The sequence below is a fragment of the Hippichthys cyanospilos genome, chromosome 6 (genome assembly GCF_059441005.1).
Source record: "Hippichthys cyanospilos isolate Australia breed blue-spotted pipefish chromosome 6, RoL_Hcya_1.0, whole genome shotgun sequence".
Taxonomy (NCBI): domain Eukaryota; kingdom Metazoa; phylum Chordata; class Actinopteri; order Syngnathiformes; family Syngnathidae; genus Hippichthys; species Hippichthys cyanospilos.
In genome coordinates this window covers 22,285,001-22,310,294 of record NC_142374.1, presented here as the reverse complement: position 1 = coordinate 22,310,294, position 25,294 = coordinate 22,285,001, and the positions used below count along the sequence as shown (strand labels likewise).

The 25,294-nt window shown below is 40.5% G+C and overlaps 1 protein-coding gene across 3 annotated transcripts in view; it reads left to right on the top strand.

Moving 5' to 3' along the window:
• Positions 1-881: 881 nt before the first annotated feature.
• Positions 882-25,294, top strand: part of tead4 (TEA domain transcription factor 4) — a 37,358-nt gene continuing 12,945 nt past the window's right edge. The window contains exons 1-8 of one of the 3 annotated variants that reach the window (XM_088416848.1): positions 882-1,021; positions 9,175-9,528; positions 20,545-20,609; positions 21,951-22,013; positions 23,211-23,345; positions 24,389-24,432; positions 24,692-24,753; positions 24,882-25,012. In XM_088416848.1, the coding sequence (XP_088272974.1) occupies positions 9,522-9,528; positions 20,545-20,609; positions 21,951-22,013; positions 23,211-23,345; positions 24,389-24,432; positions 24,692-24,753; positions 24,882-25,012 (507 nt within the window). In that variant the 5' untranslated portion in view covers positions 882-1,021; positions 9,175-9,521. Of the gene's footprint in view, positions 1,022-9,174; positions 9,529-20,544; positions 20,610-21,950; positions 22,023-23,210; positions 23,346-24,388; positions 24,433-24,691; positions 24,754-24,881; positions 25,013-25,294 lie in introns of those variants that run through there. The other 2 variants (XM_088416847.1, XM_088416849.1) reach the window with 2 other exon arrangements.

The following is a 25,294-nucleotide window of genomic DNA, read 5'->3' as shown; positions in this document are numbered from 1 at the left end:
TTTTCATTATTACGATTTATTACTTTTTATTCAAACAATCATACAAATGATCAACACGTCTAAGCATTCATACGGAAGTAACAGACTTTTAGTGCCAGTGGGTGAATACTACTAAAAAAAAAAAAAAAAAAAAAAAAGTTATTATCACTATTAATAACTACAGTATTATTAATCAGCTGTCAGTATCAACATTCTACAAATAAAAAAAAATAGAAGCACGTTTCACTGACAGCTTTGCATTAACACAATACATTTACTGTGGCTTTACTTACTGATAATAATTATGAACACAAACAGTTTTGATACTCTACATTGTTCATATACAATGTATACATTCATTTACATTCGGCATTCACTAAAATCCCCCCAAATAATTTGCTTCACTGAATACTCCCCAATAAAGCAATTTCGACTGCACTTGTATAATGAGCATTGATGTAATGCGAGTGAATGTTTTCAGCATTCACATAAAACTCAGAAGCAACCTTTTGCGTGTCACTGAGTACTCAGCATTAACAAATATTTCACTGAATTATAAATAGCGATCATGAACACAATAAACTACAGTATTTTGACAAGTGATGTAACGTGCATCGATTCTATTCTATTATTGATTCTATTTTAGCGTTGTGAATGCTAACAATCAGTCATTTATTCTCACATCATGATAATATCAACGTTTTCTTTATTGCAATATCGCGAAGCGAATGTTTGAATCTCAGCAGCATTCACACAATGAAAAGTGGCTCCGTCCTCCGACCCCTCCCTCTCCCTCCCTCTCCCCCCTCCACGATGACGCGCTGACGGGTCAGACGTGCCTCCCCTCCCGCGGTCTTTTCTGCGGCTTTTTTTCCGGGCTTCATGTCATACCACGACTAATTCCACAAATTCCTGCCCGGCTCCCGCTTCAAACAAACCGCACCGGGGAAGGAGGCTCGGCCGGCAGCACAACAATCAAAGAAAACAAGAGAAGAAGAGAAGTTAGCTAACTTGTTGCTCCACCTGACAGGACTCCCAGCAGGTATGATCTCCGTAGCGTTTTTTACACACTTTTTCACCCCGGGAAAGTTTTTTAAATGCGGGGGGAAGACACCGTATGAAGTTATTTTCCTGCCCAGGGTGATTCCCGCTGACTTTCGGGGACAACATTCCAAGAATACTCCAAATTTTAAGATGGAATTTTACACGTTTTAAAGTCTCCGTCGCGAGTTGACTGGTTGAATTTTTTTGGACTACTTTCTAGTGGACTTACGTCATTACTTTGGCGGTTAAATATTAGCCGGGTCAACTTTGAAGGAAAATAATTAGGTTGCCTTTAATTGCAGTGGCGTAGAATTCCCAGAGTTCATAGCATTCCCGCGTCGGCGCTTGACGTGACGTAGTTGATTAAAACACCTGCGGCTGGCACGATAATGGCGGATGGAGTTATGGCGAGCGAGGCGGAAGTACTGGTCGTTAAATTTAAACCAAAAGTAACTTTTCTCAGGTGCGCATTTAATTTATTCAGCTACTTACTTGCAAGTTTAATTTTTTTTTAATAAGTTAGGCAATGTCAGTTTTGGTGTTACCGTTTTTTGTGCTAGTTAAAGTTTAAGTCAACTGCTAATGTCTAAAAAGGCTTAAAAAAACAGCGGGAGGAAAAGCAAATAGTGTATACACGTATGTTTACTGTTGACATATATAAAGAAATATTTTAACTAACAAATATTTAACATTACAATTTTAGAACCCTATCATGATTGTAATACAGATTTCACGCTTTTTTTCGGGGTTGCGTTCCTCCATAAGTTATACACACACACACACACACACTCACACACACACACACACACACACACACACACACACACACAATATATATATATTTATTTAATTATTGGGGTGGTCTTGGCTTACTTATTAGTACAAATCAACGAGGTGATCAAATGAACCATTGCTTCAATAGTTGTACAAGACGTGTGATTTTAGTGTAAACAATAAAAAAATCAAAAGGATTTAAAAAAAAACGTCATCAGGACATCCATACATCGAACTTTTATTATTACTATTTAAATAGCGTGGCGGAAAATGTGAAAATATATTTTAGGTGTTATGCTGTGGGTTGCAAAAATGTGGATGTCGGGCCGCAAATGACCCCACGGGCCCTAGTTTGGAAACCCGCTGTAAATCAAAACAAAATACACATTTTTAGCTTCTGACAAACTTCATCTTATGTTTAAAAGCAACAGCACACGCAAAGTTTTAAAATTTGAGGCATTGGTGTAACGTTTGAGACAGTTTACTGTATTTTTTTAATATTATATTTTATTATATTTTTATATTTAGTTTGGACTTGACATGTACAGTGCAGGGCCTTGCATGTTCACCTCATGCTTTCTATCATTTTCTCCGGATCACTCCCACATTCTTAAAAAAAAAAAAAAAAAAACATGATGGCTTGATTGAATACTCTAAATTGTTCATTGTGTGAATGCAAGAGAGACTGATTGTTCGTCTATATGTGACCTGCTATTGATTGGCTAGCTATTCAGGATGTACCTTGTTTGTCTTTCCCCCATAGTCAGCGAATGCGGTTGAGAGTATGCATTATAAAAAATGAACATGAGATATTCATTTCCAAAGAAATAGTTACTAAATAAAGTATATAACTTAAGTGTATTTCAAGTTGAATCATCCACACTGTATAGTGCAAAATGCTGTATTGCATTACTATTTTCTATTTTTCTATTTCTATTTCTATATTCTGTTTCTATTTTCTAATTTTCAATTTCTAGTTCATCATTGTAAAATGCCCCCTCAAAATTCGATGATTTAGTATCAACTTCCGGCACGAGTACGATACCTTGAAATAAAACTGCACTGTAAAAGGGTGAAAAAAAATACAATTTTTACGGTAAAATACTTTAATTTGATTGCAGTTAAATCATGGTAACACATTTTCTACATTGACGGTAAAAAAATTTGATAAAATGATTTAAAGTAGTACGTTTTGTAATTCTAAAATCAACAGTTTCATTACAATATTTTCCTGTAATGTAGAAAATGTCTCACAGTAATTTAGTGGCATTTTTCGGGCAACGAAGTTGCCGGTATTTTATCGTTAAAAACAACAATTACAAAATTTACTATATAAAATCAACAGTATCAAATCAGTTTTTTACTTTGGATGTAGAAAATGTCTTAGCGTAATTTAACAGTACTTTTCCGGCATCCAAGTTGCTGGTATTTTACCGTTTGAAAACAGCATTTAAAAAAAATATATTATTTTTTTTTACACTGAACCTGAATTGATACCTGCTCATACTAATAAACCAGCTAGCTTAAAGTTAACATGCAACTCAAAGCGCCATAGATGGGCTGGCAAAATGGAAATCAATGTTGAGGTAGTCCGGGTGTTCGAAGCAACACATTTGAACACAAATGGTGTCGCAACACAAGTTGACCAACAATCCAACAGTCCAAATTTTCCCTGATTTTTAGATTTATTTGAATTTATGTGACGTTTCTCTCCAAATAAGTTTAAACTGAATATCGTACAACTTCACGGTTGTTTCACTTGATAATCGGACGAACGCGCTCATACAACGCTAGCCTGTATGGTCAACCTCACGTTGCGCCAAATAGCGCAGTCGGCACAGCTGCTGGAACTGGAAGGTCGAGTATCGTCAGCCACGGTTCAAGCTAGCAAGTGTGTGTGTGTGTGCGCGTTAGCGGCCCGCAGGGCAGCTGACAGGAGTGTGTGTCGCAGCGAGAGCAACAGGTGGAACGACGCGCTAAAGAATATCAAGCCGCCGAGGAATGTGGATGTTTGTCTTTTTGCAGAATACGTTTTTTTTTTTTTGTTGCTTTGTTAGTGTCTGCGTGCGAGGGGTGTGTGGGTGTAAAGAAGGAGTCGCTCCGAGACGCCACCGCGCTCATCCCACATAGCGATCATTCCTCCCCGGCTCGCATGAGAATGAAGAATGATGCCTCGCATATGAGCCTTGGACAACAAAAGCTTCACAACCCCCTTTATCGCCGCCGCGTTTTGTGCACCCTTGTGTATTGTGAAGCGAAAACGCCAAAGAAATGCTTTGGTTTTGTTTCGGCCGCTTGTATTCGGCGGTTATACAGTAGAAGTGATCTATATGTCGTATTGTGCAACACGTGAATCAAATAACGGTGCTTGTGAAGTTTTTTTTTTACACTGATACAACGTCAAAAAACTTCTAAACTCCCACCGTTACGACAAAGTTTTATAATTGCAATAAAATAAGGATTTCATTCACTTTTTTCAGTTTTAGACTAACCTGTAACCTGTATATAAACACTGTAAAAAGGAGGTTAACAGCTGTTAAAAGTTGATTTCTATTTCTTTTTTTCTTTTGTTTATGCAAAAAAATACAATTTTTATTGATAGTAATCTTACAGTCAGCGCTAGTGGGAGAGCCAAATGTTTTTTTTTTTTTTGTTTAGGAAAACCGGGCAGTATGTGATTAAATAGAAGGAAATAGCGGAGGAAAACGAGACAATGGAAACGACAACAGTTGTAACAATAGCGAAAAGAGAAAGAAAAAAAAAGATAACACCAATTCCAACTTGGCACTAAATCATTGTCGTCAAACTCCAGTCCTCAAGGGTCGGTATCCCGCATGTTTTTGATCCTTCTCTCTCCAACACACCTGATTCAAATGATTAGAATAATTCTCCAGTTTACTGATTAGCTAATCATTAGAAATAGGTGTTTTGGGGAAAGAAACCTGGAAAACATGCAGGATACCGGCCTTTGAGGACCGGACTTTGATGTTCGTGGACTAAAAGAAACAAAAAAAAAAGCAACACACAGAAAAAAAGTCAGTGGAAATCAATGAAAAAAAAAAAAAAAATATATATATATATAATTTTCATAACACTCGGCATTTTGTGTATTTTGTTGGTGTTGGGACCCTCCCTGTGACTTTCCATCATTCCAGTCCTGATCCCATACCGATGCCGTATTTACATTGACATTCCCCAGCTGATTAGTCATGGGTCCAGACAAACAATGAACCAACAACCAAAAGAAACTTTCATGCGCACTAACTTCCTCTAACATCTCTGAGACCCGGCCTTTTCATTCGTGTCCACTGCTGTGTCCATTTTGTCTCAGAAAGACAGCGAAGTGAAACGCATCCCACCCGAACACGTTAGACATCATTGGAAAGGCCGGGATGTCCTCTGATGAGCACACTAGGACTTAATAGAGTAGCCACAATGAATTTAAAGATATAAACCAAAAACAAATGTCCACTATAATGGACGCAAATGAAGGACAGGGAATATGTTTATTCAAGTTTTTTCCTGTCACTATGACTTTGTTTGTTTGGACTGGGTAAGCAGTTGTGTTACCGCAGCACCAGCTGGGGGGGATTATCCCGTTGAGCGGATCCCGGCAAAAGGGGGCCTCGCTGGGGGTGAATGTAGGACCGTGCGTTTAGTGTGTGTGTGTGTGTGTGTGTGTGTGAGGGGAAAGCAGGGGGCTTTTGCTAAATTAACCCGCTGGACAATTTGACTTTGTGAGTACCAAGCAGCACGCTAATAGTTTATGATCAAGTCTTGGTGACCCATAATAAACTCGGGTGCTGTTGACAAATTTCATGAGATTGACTCAATGAGAACAAATTTTTTTGTGCAAAATTTGTACACTGTGAAAATGCCCAAAATAAATGTACTTGTTTACCTTTTTTTGTTTTTAAATTAAGAAGACAAAAAACACTAACAAGTTAGCGTGCAAACACATAAAAATAAACTTACATTTTAGATTACTCAACAGAGATAATGGCTAATGAAGCTAAGTGGTGGATGACAGAACATTTGGCGGAATTTTAATGTCATGCAGAGAATTTTTTTAGTGTACCTCATTTCAAACACCGCACCCAAAAAAATATATATATACGACAAATCACATCCCTTCTGTTGATGTAATATAGATTATATAAAGCATCTTTTTTTTTTTACGTTTTCAAAAGGTGTTGCAGTGATACATTTGATGTTTGATGTATGTTTTGATTTTTCAGGTCACCTTGTCACGTTTTTACGCAAGGTCTCATTTTCGCGATATTTTCGTCGTTGGTGGAATAAATCCCTCTTCGGACAAAAACAACTTCAATTCTGCAGTGTTTTTAATATCACTGACAAGTCAAATAATAGGTGTAAAGTAAATAACAAACCAAGCAAAAACAATGCTTTGGAAGATCGAGAAGAGGAGCAAAACAAAAGCTAAATGTTGATGCTAAACAAATGGAAGACTCTTAAGGAAAAAGTGGACTTAGCAAAATGGACAAAGCCATATCAGTGGCTGCGATATTATCATATTTTCCACACTACAAGGCACACCTAAAAGCCTTATTTTTTTTTAAAAAAAAGCTGATGGTGCGCCTTATAATCAGGTGCGCCTTATATATGGATCAATATCAAGATTGGGATTCGTAGAAGGGGAATGAATTGATAAAGTAAGTTTTACCTGTTTCTTTTGTGTGTTTACAGTTGAACACGTTTGCTCATATTGACATTAAGTTTATGCTATTGAGAGTTTAGAGTTATTGTTATTACTTTGAGTATTACTATATTGTGATTGAAAAAGTTGTGCGCCTTATAATCAGGTGCGCCTTATATATGGATCAATATCGAGATTGGGATTCGTAGGAGGGGAATGAATTGATAAAGTAAGCTTTACCTGTTTCTTTTGTGTGTTTACAGTTGAACACGTTTGCTCATATTGACATTGAGTTTATGCTATTGAGAGTTTAGAGTTATTGTTATTACTTTGAGTATTACTATATTGTGATTGAAAAAGTTGCAAAATATGTCATGAATTGAGGGTGCGCCTTATCTGGTGCGTCTTATATATGGAAAACGTTTTAAAATATGTCATTAATGGAGGGTCGCGCCTTATAATCCGGTGCGTCTTATAGTGTGGAAAATACGGTAATATGATGACAGATGCTTCATGTAAGTTCATTTTATTATTTCAATAAATTTGACTTTTTTTGGGACTCCAAACATTTCTGTTGGGTCCCAAAGCTTTTAGTATTGTTAGTCCTGGAGCACCCAACAGTTTCCAGAGGTCAAACAAAGACCGAAATCCTAAAAATGACGTCTTCTAGATTACTCCGCTTGACCGTACAGTATAAACGTAGGAAAAGTGGCCGGAAAGTTCTGGTTCTCCCCGGGAGCTTCTCCTAGGACTTCCCAGCACACTTGTACCCATTCCCCGGTCTAATCTGCCCGGAAGCCGCCATCCTTCCTCCACGCGTAACTCACACTCATGTTCGGACTTAGGAGTGACGTCACGGCTCGCCCTCCGTGTCCTTTCCTCGCCCTAAATGGACAGACAGGCCGGGGAGCCCTGTCGGGACAAAGCCGCGATTGTACTGACTCATGAGCTTCTTGTCCAGAAAGAGCTTCCGTCTTGGCCCCTTTCCATTTGACACGCACATCCTAAACAACATTGTGCCCGGCGCAAACAGGATGTCCATCTGTCGCTGGACATGTCTGCGCTTCCGCCCGATTCCCGCCGATCGCAAGCGTTTCGGTCATTAATTGGATAACGGCTTCTGCGCGGATAGAAATTCCAACTCGGGAATTATTCATGACTCGAAAGCTCCGGCAAGAATTAATAATCTGCTATGTTCCTTTTGGCGTGTGAATGCTGATCCCTTTTTAATGTGTCTCCCCGTGTATTGACTTTGGACCCCTTTGGCGCCCCCGCCTTCCCCTTTCCAGCTCATCTTCACACCGGGCGCCGCTTTATTTGTTTTCTCGCTTGCACTAACTCAATCAAACTCACTTTTACACGTTGCTACGGACACCTGGGGGCTAGTCGACGTTTTTACGGCAATATCAAGTGGTGGGATGGGCCTGGACGATATGACGGAAAAATATATATTTTTTTATCTCTCTAGCATAATTAACACAGCAATTATTTATTTACATAAGAAATATTTATTTACAAAAGATTTAATTCATTAAGAAACAAATTTGGGAGAAAAAGTTAGTTGAATCATTTCGATAATCGATTGTTTAAAAACCTTAAAATGCGCCAAATTTCAGCTACGCAACAGTACGTGTTTTCCTATTTTTTAGTCCTGTATGGAAACATCAGCTTTTATTTTAAACAATCGACTTTTTTTTTTAACTAATATTATGACAAATTACAGACCAAACTGAACATCAACATCTGATTTGATGTTAAACAATCAACCTATATTTACTCATATTCTGACAAAAACAAATCTTAAGAAAATGGGAGAGCATTTTTTGCAATATAAATTTGAAAAAGTGTTCTATATTTCTTTATAAAGTGATAGGAATTTTGATAACCAGCATTTATACAGTATATACCCTATTTTCCAGACTGTAAGGCACACCTAAAAGCCTTATATAAAAAAAAAAAACGGATGGTGCGCCTTATAATCAGGTGCGCCTTATATATGGATCAATATTGAGAATTCGTAGATGGGGAATGAAGTGATAAAGTAAGCTTTACGTGTTTCTTTTGTGTGTTTACAGTTAAACAAGGTTGCTCATATTGACATTGACTTATTATGCTATTGAGAGTTTAGAGTTATTATTTGAGATATGATTGTTACTACTTTGAATCTTACTATATTGTGATTTAAAAAGTTTTCAAATATGTCATTAATTGAGGGTGCGCCTTATAATCCGGTGCGCCTTATATATGGAAAAGTTTTTAAAATATGTCATTGATTGAGGGTGCGCCATATAATCTGGTGCGCCTTATAGTGCGGAAAAACTTTATTTGTGTAAGTGCGTGTGTGTGTATAAAAATAGTTTATATAATATATGAACATTGGTGGCCTAGTGAGTGATGTGGGTGTCAATGAATGAATAGTAAATTTGACTGTTGTGAGCCCAGTTGTGTATCTAGCAGGACTGCCAATTAGCTGGCTAACCGTTAGCCACTCTTGCGGCCAACATGCCTGAACGTTTACAGTATCATGTGTTTATTTTGTAACTGTTCAATAAAGTCATTGAAAGTACACAAGTGGCCGTGTGTCAAACATTGATCATAAGCTAAATATATTTACGTTACCATTTGTACTTGAATGTCGAATGGAGCTTTTTTGTCATCAAATTTCTGAAGTTAGTCAGTGTTTATGTTTACATTCAAGTCATTTTCTTGCCTTTTTATAGCGCTTTTCTACATCCTACGGGTGGATTCCATTCAAGCAGGAGAGCTCAATCGAGCCAGCCGATCACTCTTTTCCATCCTCACCTGCCCCGAAGCCCCGCCCCCAGCGCCCAAGCATCCACCCCTTGCCCCTTGGTCCCCGTCCCATCTTCCCACCACGTCTACGGAGTGGGTGCCGGCTCCCTCCCCCAGGGCTGGGAGCGAGGAGCTGGGGGACCCGCTAGACAAGCCCCTGGAGAACGATGCGGAGGGGGTGTGGAGCCCGGATATCGAGCAGAGCTTCCAGGAGGCCCTGGCCATCTACCCGCCTTGCGGCCGGAGGAAGATCATCCTCTCTGATGAGGGCAAGATGTACGGTACGCCACGCCCCTTGAGCGCTTTCACTCGCGGATATATGACATCCCATATTTCACGCACTTGCGCACACACACCCTTCTTCTGTTTCTCGCACAGCTGTCACGTCCACTCGGTCCCTCAACGCAACACGTTGTTGGCCAGAACTTCACCAACAGATGCGCAGGCATTTGTTGTGGAAAAATTCGTTTTCATCTTAAAAGGTTTTCTTCATGAATCGGCAATTTAATTGCTTCTTAATGCTGTGACAGGGACAAAGGCAACTTTTCAAATTAAGAGCAAAATAATTGGAACATGTTGCAAGGAATGGTGACTGTCAAATATTGCATGTCTATTATTTTGAGGTTCATGTGAATGCGTGATTTGGCTTCCCGCAGAGAAGCCAGAAACAAAACAGTTGATGTTGCACAACGTATCTTCTGGAGTTGTAGGGTAAAATAACGACGACGAATGTCGGTCCAAAGTGTAGTCAGTCAGACAGGGATTTCACGGTCTTTTTTTTTCACCTGAAAAGGCTTTGCATTGGTCACTGAATACTAAAAAAAAAAAAAAACCAAAGGGGGTACATAAGCGAACAAAGTTGAACTATTCTTTGAAATTGAATTCATAAGTCTAGATTTAGTAGTGTAGTGGATCACATAGCTGATTTTCATGCAGCTGGTGTTGTATTGCAACCTGTCCAGAGGCCGACGCTCCAATTTGGCTCCAAGTCAGCCGGATGGCTTCCAGCTCCCTTGTGACCCTGAACATGATAAGTGGTATGGAAAATGGTGGATAGATGAAATATGAGGTATAAGATGATGATGTCCTGCATATCAGGAAGGATATTCATAGACTTTTCATCGGTTGTGGAAATGACCCACACGTTTTTTAAATTTGTACTTAAATCTAAACTTTGCATGCCAGCAGACTATTTTCTGCTCTAGAAATATTCATGAGATTTTAGATAAATATTTGAAGTGGTATCAAACCAGAGTAGCGAGACGCAGTCATTATTTTTATAATTATTATTGTCTTGTGTGATAGAACTACCTTGTTAGTTTTTGTACTTTAGTGATATAAGCCCAAGTCAGCGTGACGCCATCTGGTTCGCTTTTCTGGGCGAACGTAACAAGTGATCTAATTGGAAACCGAACAGTCAATCAGTGTACTTTTGCTAGCACTGATTGGCTGGCTTTGTGGCACATTTGCAAGCTGATCGCGCGGAGGGTCAAGCGAGCGAGCGAGCGAGGGAGGGAGGGGTATCGTGAGCGAGCATTGAGAGATTTGGAGCGGGCTAAATCTTTTTCTGTGCTCCAAATCTATCCCCGCTTGCTCCAAATCTTTCATTGCTTGCGCATATATATAATTCCATAAAAGTTAGGTATGGCACGCGAATGCGCAAAGTGAGGCATGCGACGTTTTGCAGTCAGTGATTTCTGTCATGCACGCGTACCGGTTATGTGCATATGTACCGTATTTTTCGGACTATAAGCTGTGATGTTTTCCTCATGTTTCGAGCCCTGTGGCTTATAGTCCAGTGCGGCTTATCTGTGTTTTTGTTTTTGTTTGTTTTTTTTGCGTTTTTTTTGGTGTGTGTATCTGATTTTTGGAACAACTATCAAATACAACTGAAAAGATGTGAGTCAATAGTTGGGCTCAAAAAGAGTTAATATACTAAAGAGTTATATATATATATATATATATATATATATATATATATATATATATATATATATATACATTTAATAGGAGAATGTATACAATTTTGGGTAAATTTGTGATGTGTAAATTTGATATACAATACACAGTATATGTGTTCTATTTATGTATTGAAAATTGTATATGAATTATGTAGAATGTGTTATTACGTTCAGTAAAAATAAAATAAACAAAGGGAGACAAAAAAAAGATGCTATTGAAGTATTGATTTCGATTTTGAACTGCTGTTTAACTAACAGATATTTATCCATATTCTATAAATATGTGGGGCGAAGAATGCAGTCATGTTCAGTTAAAGAGAGGATATGTTGCAGTTGGCAGACAATTACAAAAAAATTAAATAACTAAAAAAAAATTATAAACTTCATATACCATCTTTTTGCATAAAGATCTGATGTAATTACCGGCGATTTATAGTCCAGTGCGGCTTATCAAAATATTTTTTTTTTTTGCTCATATTTTGCTGCTGCGGCTTATATACCAGTGCGCTTTATAGTCCGGAAAATATGTTATATATTAAATCCCCGCAAAATAATCAATGGGGATAACTTTGCTTGAGCTACAAAGAATGTTGCGTAGTGGTGGTAGGAAGCAGGTGTGCGCAAAGGTAAGCTGGCGTTCCTCCATGACATGTCGCTGAAAGATGCTCGCTAACAAATGGCTTCGAACGGATCCGGTTGTCGGAAAACACGTTGGACAGAAGTATTGGCGCTATCAGACGAGCTCTGTCATCGGCTTGTGTTGCGACTGTGCCAAAGCGCTACTTTAACTGTTAGCGTTGCCAACTTCTGAGCTTGTCGCCCGTTTCGGGTTGGCACTAGAACTCTTCTAAAGCCGTAAACCGCAACATCGGAGGGGAATCGTTTGTCACAGGAATGAAGAGTTTTGCAAAGAAAGTGATGGGTGGGTGTTTTAAAAGAGAGAAAAAAAAAAAGGTGTACCCGGTTGAAGGGGTCCGAGGGGGTGGGCGAAGTGCACCAGGGAGCGTACTGGCCTGACAGGAATGGCATGCGCACTTGGTAGTCCGGGGGTTCAAGGCAGCTCAGCTGTAACCTTAAACCAGAATAGACGTTTACCCTTTGAGCGGCCGGAGGGGGAGGCGGACAAATAAACACCAAGGTGGACAGTGGTTTTTTGCGTGGCCTCGGGGCCCCCGGCACGACTCGTTCACACCTGTCCCCGCAGCGCACCAGCGCTATTTCAGGGATTTAGCTCGTCCTCACCTCCCTGCTTCAAAATCATTCTCCCCGTCTTTAACGGGACAGTTCTTCTTCCATTTTCAGCCAAGCCATGGGGATATATGGATGGGTTTAGGGGTCAGGATTCAAAGTTGGGATTTGGCACCCATTTTGGCAATGAGATGTTGCATCTCAAGGAGTTTATCACATGTTTATATTATGTTTATCTTAATCTTGAACTACCGTATTTTCCGCACTATAAGGCGCACCTAAAAGGCTTAGTTTTTTTTAAAAGCGCCTTATAATCAGGTGCGCCTTATATATGGATCAATGTTGAAATCCGTAGATGGGGAATGAAGTAATAAAGTAAGCTTTACCTGTTTCTTTTGTGTGTTTACAGTTGAACAAGGTTGCTCATATTGACATTGAGTTATTATGCTATTTTGAGATTTTAGAGTTATTATTTGAGTTATTATTATTACTTTTAGTATTACTATATTTTGATTGAAAAAATTGTAAAATATGTCATCAATTGAGGGTGCGCCTTATAATCCGGTGTGCCTTATATATGGAAAAAGTTTTAATATGTCATTAATTGAGGGTGCGCCTTATAATCCGGTGCGCCTTATAGCGCAGAAAATGTGTTTTTTTTTTTTTTTTCAAGTCCGACATGACCTCGTAAATATCATGTACTGTGAATATCATGTGATATTCAAGCCTCTTGCTTTTTTGTTCTGCTACATTCACACCTGTGAAGCCTAACATCTTTGCACACATTCAAACCGTGAAGAAGAATCGTCCTTATGGCTGTATCTAATTGGTTTTATCTCATGTTATTGTTCCATCTTTATTTTCACAAATCTTGGAACTTAATGAGAAAACCTGTCATATGAAAAGAAAGTTTTCGACCCAGAAGCATGCACGGCAGAGAAATGGAAAAGTAAACAAATACAGATAACCGCAATACAAAAAATAGACTTGGAAACTAAACTCATAGAACTTGACTGAATAAAAATAGGAAGACAGCTAAGCATTTACTGCAGGGGTGTAAAAGTGACACTGGCATCGTTTTTTTTAATTACACATAAATCCCAAACCTAACTTTGTAACATGAAATATGTATCATAAAATTTGTCTATGTAATTCTGCAGACATTTCATTCAAATCAAAGCAAATCTTAATTTTTACAAGCAGTGATTAGCTGAGCAATGCGAAAAATTGACCTGGATGTCACTACTTAGTTAAACACACAACTGAAAATCACAGTTTGTTCAAAAAAAAAAATAAATCTTAAAATGCATTTTGCAATGCAAATGAAACATCAATAACACCCATTTAAATACCACTACCACAACCACATAAAACAAGAATTCACCTCCTTTTCACTTCATTAATTATGTGAACCTAAACCCATAGGATTTTTTTTTTAATCTGTATTTTTTTTTACTCTCTCTCTCAAAAAAAAAAAATCCGTATCAATCCGACCCTAATTATGACTTTATACACTCGCATGGCAACTGCATGGCAACTGATATCGCAACAACCGGGACCTCAGTTATGGTATTTTGTCATGGCGTCTCCTTAATCACCATCTAAGGTCACCCGCAGCCAGCAACTCAAGTCATTCGAGCGGCCACGATCAATGCGAGTCCACTTTCCGGGTCTTTCCCGTTGATCATGTTGTCGCGGCGCCGCCCGCTCGTCATCTCTCGGGCGGCCGAACGAAACGTCCCCTCGGCAATCGGCCGCTTCTTTTGAAAAGGTTATTCTGTGGCCTTCCGCTCGCTAAATACGGACTCGCAGCCAAAACAGCCAAATAACAATACATCTGCCGGCGACATATTCTGAATTTTAGGTCGAATTCCCGGCTGTGGAATGAATGCCATTCTTCGCCGCGACGGTGACATTGAGTCGGGGCCGTAACGTCGAAGGAATGCGCGCCCATTGTCAATTCCGTAATTGAATGGAATGTTTTCCAACCCGTCCCCGCCGTATATTCGCTACATTTTTCTCGGCCCTTGAGCTCATTACTCAGCAGGCGTAGCGGGCTCATTAGGGACGGCGTTGAGGATATCGCGGCGGTCCGTGCGCCCGTGGTAATTCGTCAGAGGTCTGCCAAGCAAAACATTTCCTGCCCTGTGTGTCTTTCAGCAAGCTACATGCCTTGCGCTCTGACCGCTGGCCTCATGCTGGAATCGTGGAAAAAAATAAACAGTCGCTTATAGGACAGTGCAGTTTTGTGAAGCTTTGATTTCATATGAGCAATTTTCTACATTTGTGGAGCATTGTTTTTATTTTATTTTTTTTGCAAACTTTGCAAACTATACACATTGCATTTTTTTCCCAAATTTTGTAAATGCTATTGTGAAATGCTAAATTGGCTAACACCCACAAAAAAAATGGAAAAAATGTTGTGGTCTGTCATTGTAGTCTGTGAGATGATGATGACACGTTAAGGCATAGCTATTAACTGGTCTCTACCGCCACCTACTGTCTTGAGGTGAAACACAGGTCAACAAAGAATTTTCTGTTTGCTGACATAGTTTGACTGCCGCTCAACGGAATGTTGCAAAAATCGTAGGAGAATCAATATAATAAATCTTATTAAAATGCATCTCAAAAATTGTAATTAGAATGGTTTTATATGGTCCAAAATTTGGACAATGATTTTTGATATTTTTGTACACAAAATCTCGCACGCATCGCATAGCAATGTCAGAATCGTTGCATTTTGAAATTTTACACGTTTTAGTCATCTGCTGGAAATTTCAGCTGCCTAGTGTTTTTTTCCCCATTGATTCTTCTTTAGTAACATTAAAAAAATCAAAGGAATTTCCATAATTCGTAACCACAAGAGTATAAAATTGGATGGGGCTGATAAAATGGTGAAATTTTCAATTTTATTTTTGGGGATTTTTTTTTTTCTTCCTTGTACATAGAGAAACCCGAGGTCGAAATATTTTCTTTTTTTGGTACGAATTTTTGAACTCTATATCTTTGGGAACCCCCATTTTGAGAAACAATTGAAAACAAACTTTTGCAGCATAATATTCAGTTTTACTCTGAATTTCATGCTTCAAAACTGCATGAAAAATAAACCAACACTGTGGGTCTTCATCTCCTATTGGCCCATACCAATATGACTTTATTAAGTATTATAATTCTTATTCTTACAGTTATTCATAATTAATGTCCTTTTATTCTGTGTGAGTTTGAAATTTTCGACTGCATTTGAATGCACCATACGTCACACGCTTGTGTCAGGCGCTACTGGAGCATTTAGCGTATCACACTAAACATGATGCATCTAGCGTTCTGAGGAAAAACTTCAAAATAAAAGCCTATAAGGCTATTGTTTTGAGGACTATATAATATTTGGTGTGTTTATTTTGAAGTTGGCCTAAGTAGAACATTAGCCTGTTCTGTTGTTGCAACGCTTGACATGGCTCCTCATACTTTTTGTCTTCGTCCTCCGAAAACGGGCTGAGCCATGCCAATTATCCCGTATGGATGAATTCTAACGAAACCCGGGACCCTCAAACACAAACGTTTAATAGCCATTGATTTTCAGTTTAGCGACTCTGTTTACACGAGGCGCAAAGTGCAAAATGTACGCATGTGGAACGCGCTGTAGAAAATGAGATTTTCATGCCTCTGTTCAATCAGCATTATTTACTGACTAACTTGCTTCCATCCTGTTTGACGCAGCTGTTTGGTTTCATCACACTTGACTAGCTCTTGCTAACAGCTGTGAGAGCAGCTCTTATCCAGGATTTTGATGGTTCTTCTCATGTGGGGGGGGGGGGCTTCCATTGCTGTTGTGAATGAAGTCAACAAAGCTTCCCCGAACACTGACAGGATTTTCACACAGTTTCGCAAACAAAGAATATGCACACACCGAAACATTATCCCGCTAAGCTTTGCGCACGCAGCCTGTCATTCTATTGTTGTCTTTTCGTGCGCCGATATAAATATGCTATATGGCTCTGAAGGGATTCTCATTAAAAATGTGATGTAAAAGGTCAGTGGGAAGCGACAGGGAGTCCTCTCGCTCGGGTGTAAACTTTGACAGTCGAGTGAGAGATTCAACGTCAGTCTTGACCTGTGTACTTTTGAAGTGGAACCGCTGGCGCAAGGGCTGAAGGAAGGAGAGTTTGCAATTATATAACAGCGTTGCAAGAGACAGTTACTCACCAAGAATGCAGAAATAGTCATCATCAGCTTGATATTTGGGATGTGAAAATGAAGCCTCATGAACGAACCACTTACAGTATAACATTTTTCATACTCTAGAACAGGGGTGTCAAACTGGTTCTTATCGAGGGCCACGTTGCAGTTACAGTTTTTGTCAGAGGGCCGGGATGACTGTGATAAAATACATTTTGTTTGTATTTGTCACACTTCCAACTAGTTTTGAAATCAGAAATAGGGTAGGGTAAAAAGCGCTTGCTTTTTCCCCCAAAACAACTTACAAATGTGATATTTTGACCGGAAACTTGAATTGGAATGGGCGTTTCGCGGGCCGCGTGAAATGATGCGGCGGGCCGGATCTGGCCCCCAGGCCTTGAGTTTGACACCTGTGCTCTAGAAGGTGCTCTTGGTTTAACAACTAGAAGAGCAAAAAAAAGTATGAAAAGTGGTTCATGAGGCTTCATTTTCCCACAGAAAATGGACATTTCTTTTACTTAAATGTGTATTTTACTCCCCAGAAACACAACTGTGATTTGAGATCAATTTCATCCCATGTGGTTGATGAAACAAAATGACATCAAGAGATTTTCGCTGGCTAAAGCAGCACATTTGAGCAAGCCTGTTTTCTTGAAAAGTGATCAGTAGGAACAGCAACTGCGTCGCTTGTCCTTTACATCCATTCAACTGCATTTCAAAAGTCATGTGACTCTAGCCAGCAAATTAAATTAAAGCCAGTTGAGTGCTTCTAGCTGCTAATGCTGCTATTTGTTTTTACTCTTGACCACAACAGAACATGAAAAAAAGTGGAGTTCTGCAGGGCAGCTTTCTAGAACCACTTGTTTTTTGTCATGACTGATTTTTATAAAGTAAAAATAGTCATTTTAAGTCAATATTGTAAATGAATGTAAACTGAATTTAAATGATGAAATATTTGGTGTTCAAGTTGGTTGTAGAGTGCATATATCGATATCATTAGCACAACTGAAGCGTTTCAGTCACCCTGAACTTCTTGCATCATCGCCCCTTTGTGTTTGACCCATTGTTAGCGTCGATATATGACACGCGTCTTTTCAGAGAACACTTAGCTGAACAAATTATGACGGGGTTAGGGAAATCACACCCAACCAAGACATTCCATCAACCTTAATGACCTTCCTGAGCAGAATGTCTGAGCATTGCAAGCAAAATTGATGGCGCTAAGGGAACAAAAATGGCATTTTGCTCAGTTTTCATACTCTGCTTGCCTGCGCTATGCTACTACTGATTTATATTCAAATATGTGCCATGAATTTTGCCCGATTAGTATTTGGTTTTATTAAATATGGACCTGTGCGGCTATCTCGGATCGGCAGATGCAGATGCAGAAGCCGGTGTCAGTGCATAGGAATGTGAGGAATGTACTGAGGGGGACTGATCACACTGGGCTATTGATGCAGATTTATGACCTGCATGGTCCAAGGATTGACTCTAGAGGGGGACTCCAGGGTTTGCTCTTACGAGCCTTACCTGATGACTTACACAAAATGGCCTTGTTCACTCTGGGGACACAAATTAAAAAAAGTCTACACACCCTTGTTAATATAAAGTTTTTACACATGTAAAAATGACAGAAAAAAAAATGCTCTTCAGCTATTTGGTAATGTGCATTACCGCCACCTAGAGGATTGGAAGTCTTCAAATATGAGCGTCTTGGTCTAATTTTGTGCGCGCCCTTGAGAAACCTCCGTCGCGTCACACCGAAGCCTCGGTTGGCACAGGTCGTCCGTCTGGCTAATTCTCACTGGATGATCTCAACGCTTCTCATTTGGTGGGTGTGTTGGAAAGTATTTTTAATGGGAGCTTCCCCCAAAGCATCCGCTCAAGGAGTGGCGGAGCATCTGATACGAAAACAAAATCAACTTGCATTATTTCGTTAAGTCATTTTCCAATGTGGAAATCTGAACAGCGGATGGTAATTTCTTTATTTACAAAAGAATGAACTAGCCGCAGTCTTTATTTTAAGAGGAAGTCAAGTCAAGCAATCTTCTTACTTGCGTCGGGTCAAAACCTTGAAAGTCACATTTTGATGAAGTTCATATTTTTCCAAATATGAACATGTGTACGCTTGACCAGTCTAAAAGTGGATGTTTTTTTTAATTTTTTTTTTATTTTAAGGTTGACCAATTCAAACTCATTAAAACTCACTAGCTAACTTTGATGATGCAACAATTTGGGGACTGCCAAAAGGGTCACGATTTTAAATATATTTTAAATATAACCAAGTATTCATAACTTGCGCATAACTTGCTTATGCATCAGTTAACTAATTAGAAACTGTTGTAAACCCATCTTGTAAACCACTCATCCAACATCCTGCCCTTTGTGCAAAACTGGACTTTCAAAAAAATGAATTAATCAAATTAATTTGTTTCATGCGTCCATACTATTTTAAACATGTTTTTTTTCTGAATAAAATTGCATTTGCGGAATAGGAATCAAGCAGCGAAATTCACTTGTTTTTATTCATCTCAGGGGCAGCCATTTTGCCTCTTGCTTTCTACAGACGATGACATCACAGTTGCTCAGGGCTTCGATTACCAATCACGGCTCAACTGATCGCTACGTGCTTTAGTTTCCCGATTTGAAAAGTATGGCCTTGGGTGTGAGGATGACGGGGGCCAAAAGGAACCGCGTGACCGTTGCCCTCCGGCGTAACCGGAGACCTTCAACGGGCGAGGGGGCGGGCGCGGGTGACTGGCCAGGGGAACGAGGCCAAGATTTACTGTGGGCGTAAAGGCATATTCCATAAACATTGACACACACACCAGCTGCCTGGCAGCGTCACTAGACCGGGCCCCCCTTTTGGTGCGCTGTCTGTCCCGGGTCGGGTCCCGAGGATCTGATTGCTGCCGCGGTGGCCACCTGCTTGGCCTGTTTGAGCCGTCTGTCATTAGTGGACGTGCTCTGATCCCCACCCTCTGTGTAAGTACAAGTGTCACTCTTTGACTCCCAAGCTGGCCTTCACGGTGACACGTGGACTTCTACGTGTATATCTCGACACGGGCTTTTATCTCAGTGAGTGTCCCGCATAAAGGAAAAACTGAAGGACGCAAGGGCCGCTTTGCTTATTGGATAATCAAGTAAAAATATTTCAATTGTATTTAGAGTGTGCGGTTTCTATTTCCTAGAACTTAACCTTAACTCCTTCACTGCCATTGACGGCGAAAAACGTCAAAGCCAGTTTAACTGGGTTGGCTGTGAGTTGAATGTGAGATTTAGATTCAGAACCTAACCAAGGTCAATTTATTCTTCAAGCCATGTGAACAACGGGTGTCATGATCTGATACTGATGGGATATCAAGCCGATATCTACCAAAAAAAACAAACAAAAACAAAACATTACCGGATTACATTGGTCTTCATATCTTCTCATAACTACTTACATTGCTGACTGTTGTTCTTTGATTGAATATTATCACATGATCAACTATTTTATAGCAAAAAATAGATAAAAGGCAATTTTAGACCCTGAAGTTATTATTACCAATCTGAAGAGCAATTTTAACCTAATTTGGGATATATACTGTATATATAATTTTTACATGCCATCATTTTTTAATATATTGCTTTGTCTTGCAAGCAGAAACTTGTGATTCAAGCGGAGTATGATGGAGAAACTCCGCTCAACTCCTCAATAACTAGCACTTTTTACTTAACACTTAGTCTGTTAGCTTAATGCTAAATAGCATCTACGCCAGGAGGGTCAAATTCAATTTACCTCGTGGGCCGCATAGAGGAAAATCTATTCCCAAGTGGGCCGAACCAATAAAACCATGGTGTATAATAATATTTTTTGACCTAAAACATGAACATTACTATTAATCATTAAAAAAAAAAAAATCAGCGTCCAACAGATTTTCTGTTCAATAAAGAAAGCAGACATCTTTAAAACGATTGTTTTCATTCCAGGACGGAACGAGCTGATCGCACGTTACATCAAACTTCGCACTGGAAAAACGCGGACCAGGAAGCAGGTGAGTCCACTGGTGAGCCGTCCCTATTTTTGAAGCCCTTCAGAGAGTCCGCCCCCGCTGAGTGATGCCCTCGACTCCCCCGGGTGGCGGCCCCCGAACCTCCGTCCCGATGACTGATCCCAGGCCAGCCGCCCGGCCTGTCGATGCAACGGGATCGCATGTTGGCACGGTTTCTTTTTTGCGCCTCGTTGGACGCGTTGTCGTCCGAAGCCGGGGAATAGGATTTGCAACGCTATCCCCGAGCGTGGCATCTGATACGCGGGGACTGATGGAGGGGTGGCACTGATGGATGTGCATGGATAGAGACCCCGCTAAGTCATCTGGCACACTCGCTGTCAAAGTGCTGATGAGAGAGGCGGCGAGGACAGATCCGGGCAACTTTATTGATCCCGGCGTGCGCAATTCATTCGGTCCAAATGCACACGCTTTCTCGCCAAACTTTTCAACGAGAAGGTCGTAGAAGATAGGGCGAATAGGTCAATAGGCCATGGAACAGACTGTAAATATGTTTGAAATGACGGGGAAAAAAACTGACCACAGTATTTTTTTATTAGGCATGTGGCTCTCAAATGGAGGAGGGGGGGGGGGGGGCTTTACCCCTGGGGGTACGTAAGATATTGACAGGTATCAGCAAAACTAATTGGAATGATTTTTAATTAACAGTAAATTGTTTTTTTTTTTCAAATTAAGAGTAAATTGATTGGAACAGGAGGCAACGTATGCCTAAATGGTGGATCACCAATCTTTTAAAGCACTTTGTGTCAATTACGACCCAATTTGGGCCATTGATCTCGAAGAAAAAGCATTAAATTAAAAAAACTAGTGGGTTAAAAATAAAATAGACTGTCAAAACAGGTAGAGGATTAAAACAGCACCTTGTGTTCATCCTAAATGCTTGCAAATGGAATTTATTTGATGGCAAAGTTTGACCATATTTCTATTGACATCAATCATTGATAAAACTGAGAGCTACTTTTTTAGTACTGAGTAATACAAAGAGTTACCACTTTGTCACTGAAAAGACAAATTTCCTCAAAGTATCTCTCATAATGTTGTTATTATAGGTTAACGTCATATCCTTATGTGAAGACACCAATCATGTTAATTATTTTGCACAATAATAATAATAAGTTTCATAAGTATATACATTGTTATTAGTGATCCAATTTACCAGCACATGAACCAGAAATGAAGCATAATTTATCTCTTAGAGATTCTGTATAAAATACGCCTGGAGATATCAGTTTAATAAAATAGACATAAATGGCATAGCACTTTGCAGGGTAAATACTTGACATATTCTAGTTTCCCAACTTTATTTTTTTTATGGGTGTTGTCCAGGTGTCCAGTCACATCCAGGTTCTAGCCCGACGGAAGGCCCGGGAGATCCAGGTGAAGCTGAAGGTACGCTACGTGAGTCAAACTTTTTTCCTAATTTGTTATTTTTATGAAATAGCAACAAATATTTTGTCCAGCACTTCCCCTTGAATTGAGGATTTTTTTTTTTCCTATCCTATATAACATTGTGTGAAACTCCAGTCCTCGAGGGCCGGTATCCTGCATGTTTTCAGGATTTTTTTTTTCTTTCCTGTATAACATAGGTGTGAATATCCAGTCCTCGAGGGCTGGTATCTTGCATGTTTTCAGTTTTTCTTTCCCCAACACACCTGATTCAAATGGTTTGATCATTAACAGAGCTTGAAAATGATCCTAATCACTTGAGTCAGGTGTGTTTGCGAGAGAGGGTTGAAAAACCTGCAGGATACCGGCCCTCGAGGACTGCAAATTGACACCTATGCTATATAACGTCATGTATTCACCTTCCCTTTTCACTTGATCACACATGCAATTGGCCGATTGAAATTGCAGCCTCTAATCGACGTTTTTAAATGTGATGTTACACGAAACTTATTTCAGGGAGCCGCCCGAGGCTTTACTGTGTACAATAATGAGCGGGGCAAACAAAACGCAATTGTCAGGGAACAAATGAATCCCCCGCAAGGCATTAAGACTCAAAGTGTTCCAGTGTCATCCCAGCCGCTCCAATACTTTCTCAGTTTGCATTTCTTCGCTTGAGCTTCCTTGCCGCGCCAGCCACTGGGGCTTCCAAAGCTTAGCCTATATGATGGCGGGATGCTTTTCCGCCCGCGGCCATATTTCAAGTATGCCCTGGTGTCATCCAGCCCCGCCGGGAAGAATGCAGCGGGTGGCCTTGCCGTTCAAGTCGGCTGTGCTTTCAGGAAACCGCAGTGGATTTAGTCGCCGGCGTATCACGTTGCCACAAAGCACAGGGCAGACAGTTGACCAGCAGCTGACTATGTTGTTTTTCTCTTTTTGGTGGCATTAGTGCGTTGCCGGGTTTTCTTTTCCCCCCCAACGATTATATCACCCCGTGACCCGATTTGTCCTCTAACGGAGGCTGCTTGTCATCGCCCCTGTAAAGCGATAAAACAAACCGTGGACTGTGATATCACCTTAGCTTCACCTGTGCCGCAACCTGGCCTCGGGTCCTTCCGCTTTACTTAAGGAGCCCCGCTAAAGTTTTCGATGGAGTCGTGAGCGTTCCCCGTTTGCGTTACTCTGCCCCACTCTCTGCCATAGGACCAGGCCGCCAAAGACAAGGCGTTGCAAAGCATGGCCACCATGTCCTCGGCCCAGATCATCTCGCCCACGGCCTTCCAGAACAAGATGGCGCTCCAGGGGCTCTCCAGGCCGGCCTATCCCACCACTGGTGGGGTGAGTCACTCCGCACGGAACATTTAAGTCTTAGTCTTGGTATTCGCAGTACCAAAAGGCTATGGGTCCCAACAGAAATGTTTGGAGTCACAAAAAATGCGCAGTAAAAAGTAGGTCTAGGTTTCAAATTGCATTTACAAGACGTGAGCAAAAACTAACACATAGTAACAAATGTCACAGTAAAATGTATTCAAATAATTGAACGTTAATGTCTCTTTCGTAAATCTTCTTCATATTGCAACTACTTAACCGGCATAACTTAGTTCACTTTTTACTTTGAGTGTTTGTTTGTTGAATGTCAACATATCTGTTTTGTTCCTCTTCTCGATCTTCCAAAGTGTTTTATGTTCGCTTTTTACTTTCTGGCTCATTGTTACCAAATTATGTATTTACCTTGACATGTCAGTAATCCAAAAAAAATCCGCCCAGTTGATGTTGTTTCGGGCCTAAAGGTAGCAACTTTAAGAGATTTTTTTCCATAACGAGATCACACAGGTTAATTTGAAAGTCGCAGTCCCTGGAAAAATGATCTACCTAGCATTCAGGGACGCAGGCAAACAAGCGCACTGAGTCTCATTTCTTGAATTTTATCTTCTTCACATTGGTCATAACATTCAGTAAAAAAAAAAAACATCAACAACAAATTAACATTAGAGCAACATGAGCCAAAAAGGTACATGTCCTACATGTCCATGGTATGTCAAAACACCTAGTGGTATCAGAACTTGGTATCTGTGTCTGCTCTAGAATTCATACTGGTATCGGTCTAATAAAAAAATGGTATTGAACATTGCGAGTTTTCATCTACTGTACATAGAAGTTTACACTTCTAGGTTAAGGTTTTTCTCAGTCCTAGTTTCAAGCAAGAATTGAAGTCAGAGTTGTTATTATACATTTATTCTTATACATTTATGGAGACCCTCCCACAGTTGTGTCTTTTATGGATTCATATCGCATTTGAAAATGCATCAATCGTAAGAAAGGAACTTATTCAACTTGTTTAATGAGGCTAACGCGGCTCTTCCGTCCATTTTCTTTTCCAGTTTTGGCACGGGGCCCTTCCAGGACAGCCAGGAGGCCACGAAGAGTGAGTGATCCGCCCTCCGCGTTCATGATGGTATCATCCGCGTCTCATCCGATCCGCTGAATGCGCATCAGATGCATTTCAGATGGGCTGGACAAATTAGAGCATGTCCGCGTAAATGATAAAGTCAGCTGTCAGGCGGCAGGCATGCCGCCGTGCCCCCTGCGCCTTTAGAGGTCAGGCGGTCCAATTAGTATACGAGATGGGGTCACAACGCAGCGACGCTTCCTAACATGCCTCTCGCTTTCTCTCTCCCCCCCAGCATTAAGCCCTTCTCCCAACAGAGTTACGCCATGCAAGCGTCCGGCCCGGCCCCCATAACAGGTGGGTGCGCTCTCCTCGTGCTGACAGAGCGCCCATCACGCAGGCCGAACGAGATGAGAACGTGACGATGACAAAGCGGCCATCTTTGCGTCTTTTGCACTCAAGATGCCCCCCGTTCCACTTCGCAGGTTACGAAAGCACTGCGGGGCTGGCCATGTCACCCGGCGCCCCCCCTTGGCAGGGCAGATGTATCGCCAGCTCCAAGTTGCGAATGCTGGAGTTCTCCGCCTTCCTGGAGCAACCGCAGGACCCGGAGACTGTAAGTCAGGGGTGTCCAAACTTTTTCTTCCATGGGCCGCATATAGGAAATTCAAAAGTCCACTATGATTTTTTTTTTAACTTTATTTATCACGCATTCTCAAATCAGTCATTGAATTGCTGGCAAAACCCACATCCGAATTAAGTCATAGGACCTCTCTCAGGACCTCCTGAGACCCAATGTCCACTACAGGGGACTCAATCGAATAGGCTGGGTGTCATGAGTTGTTTTTTTTTTGTTTTTGTTTTGTTTTTTCATCTTTGCATGTTTAGAAAAGCTCTA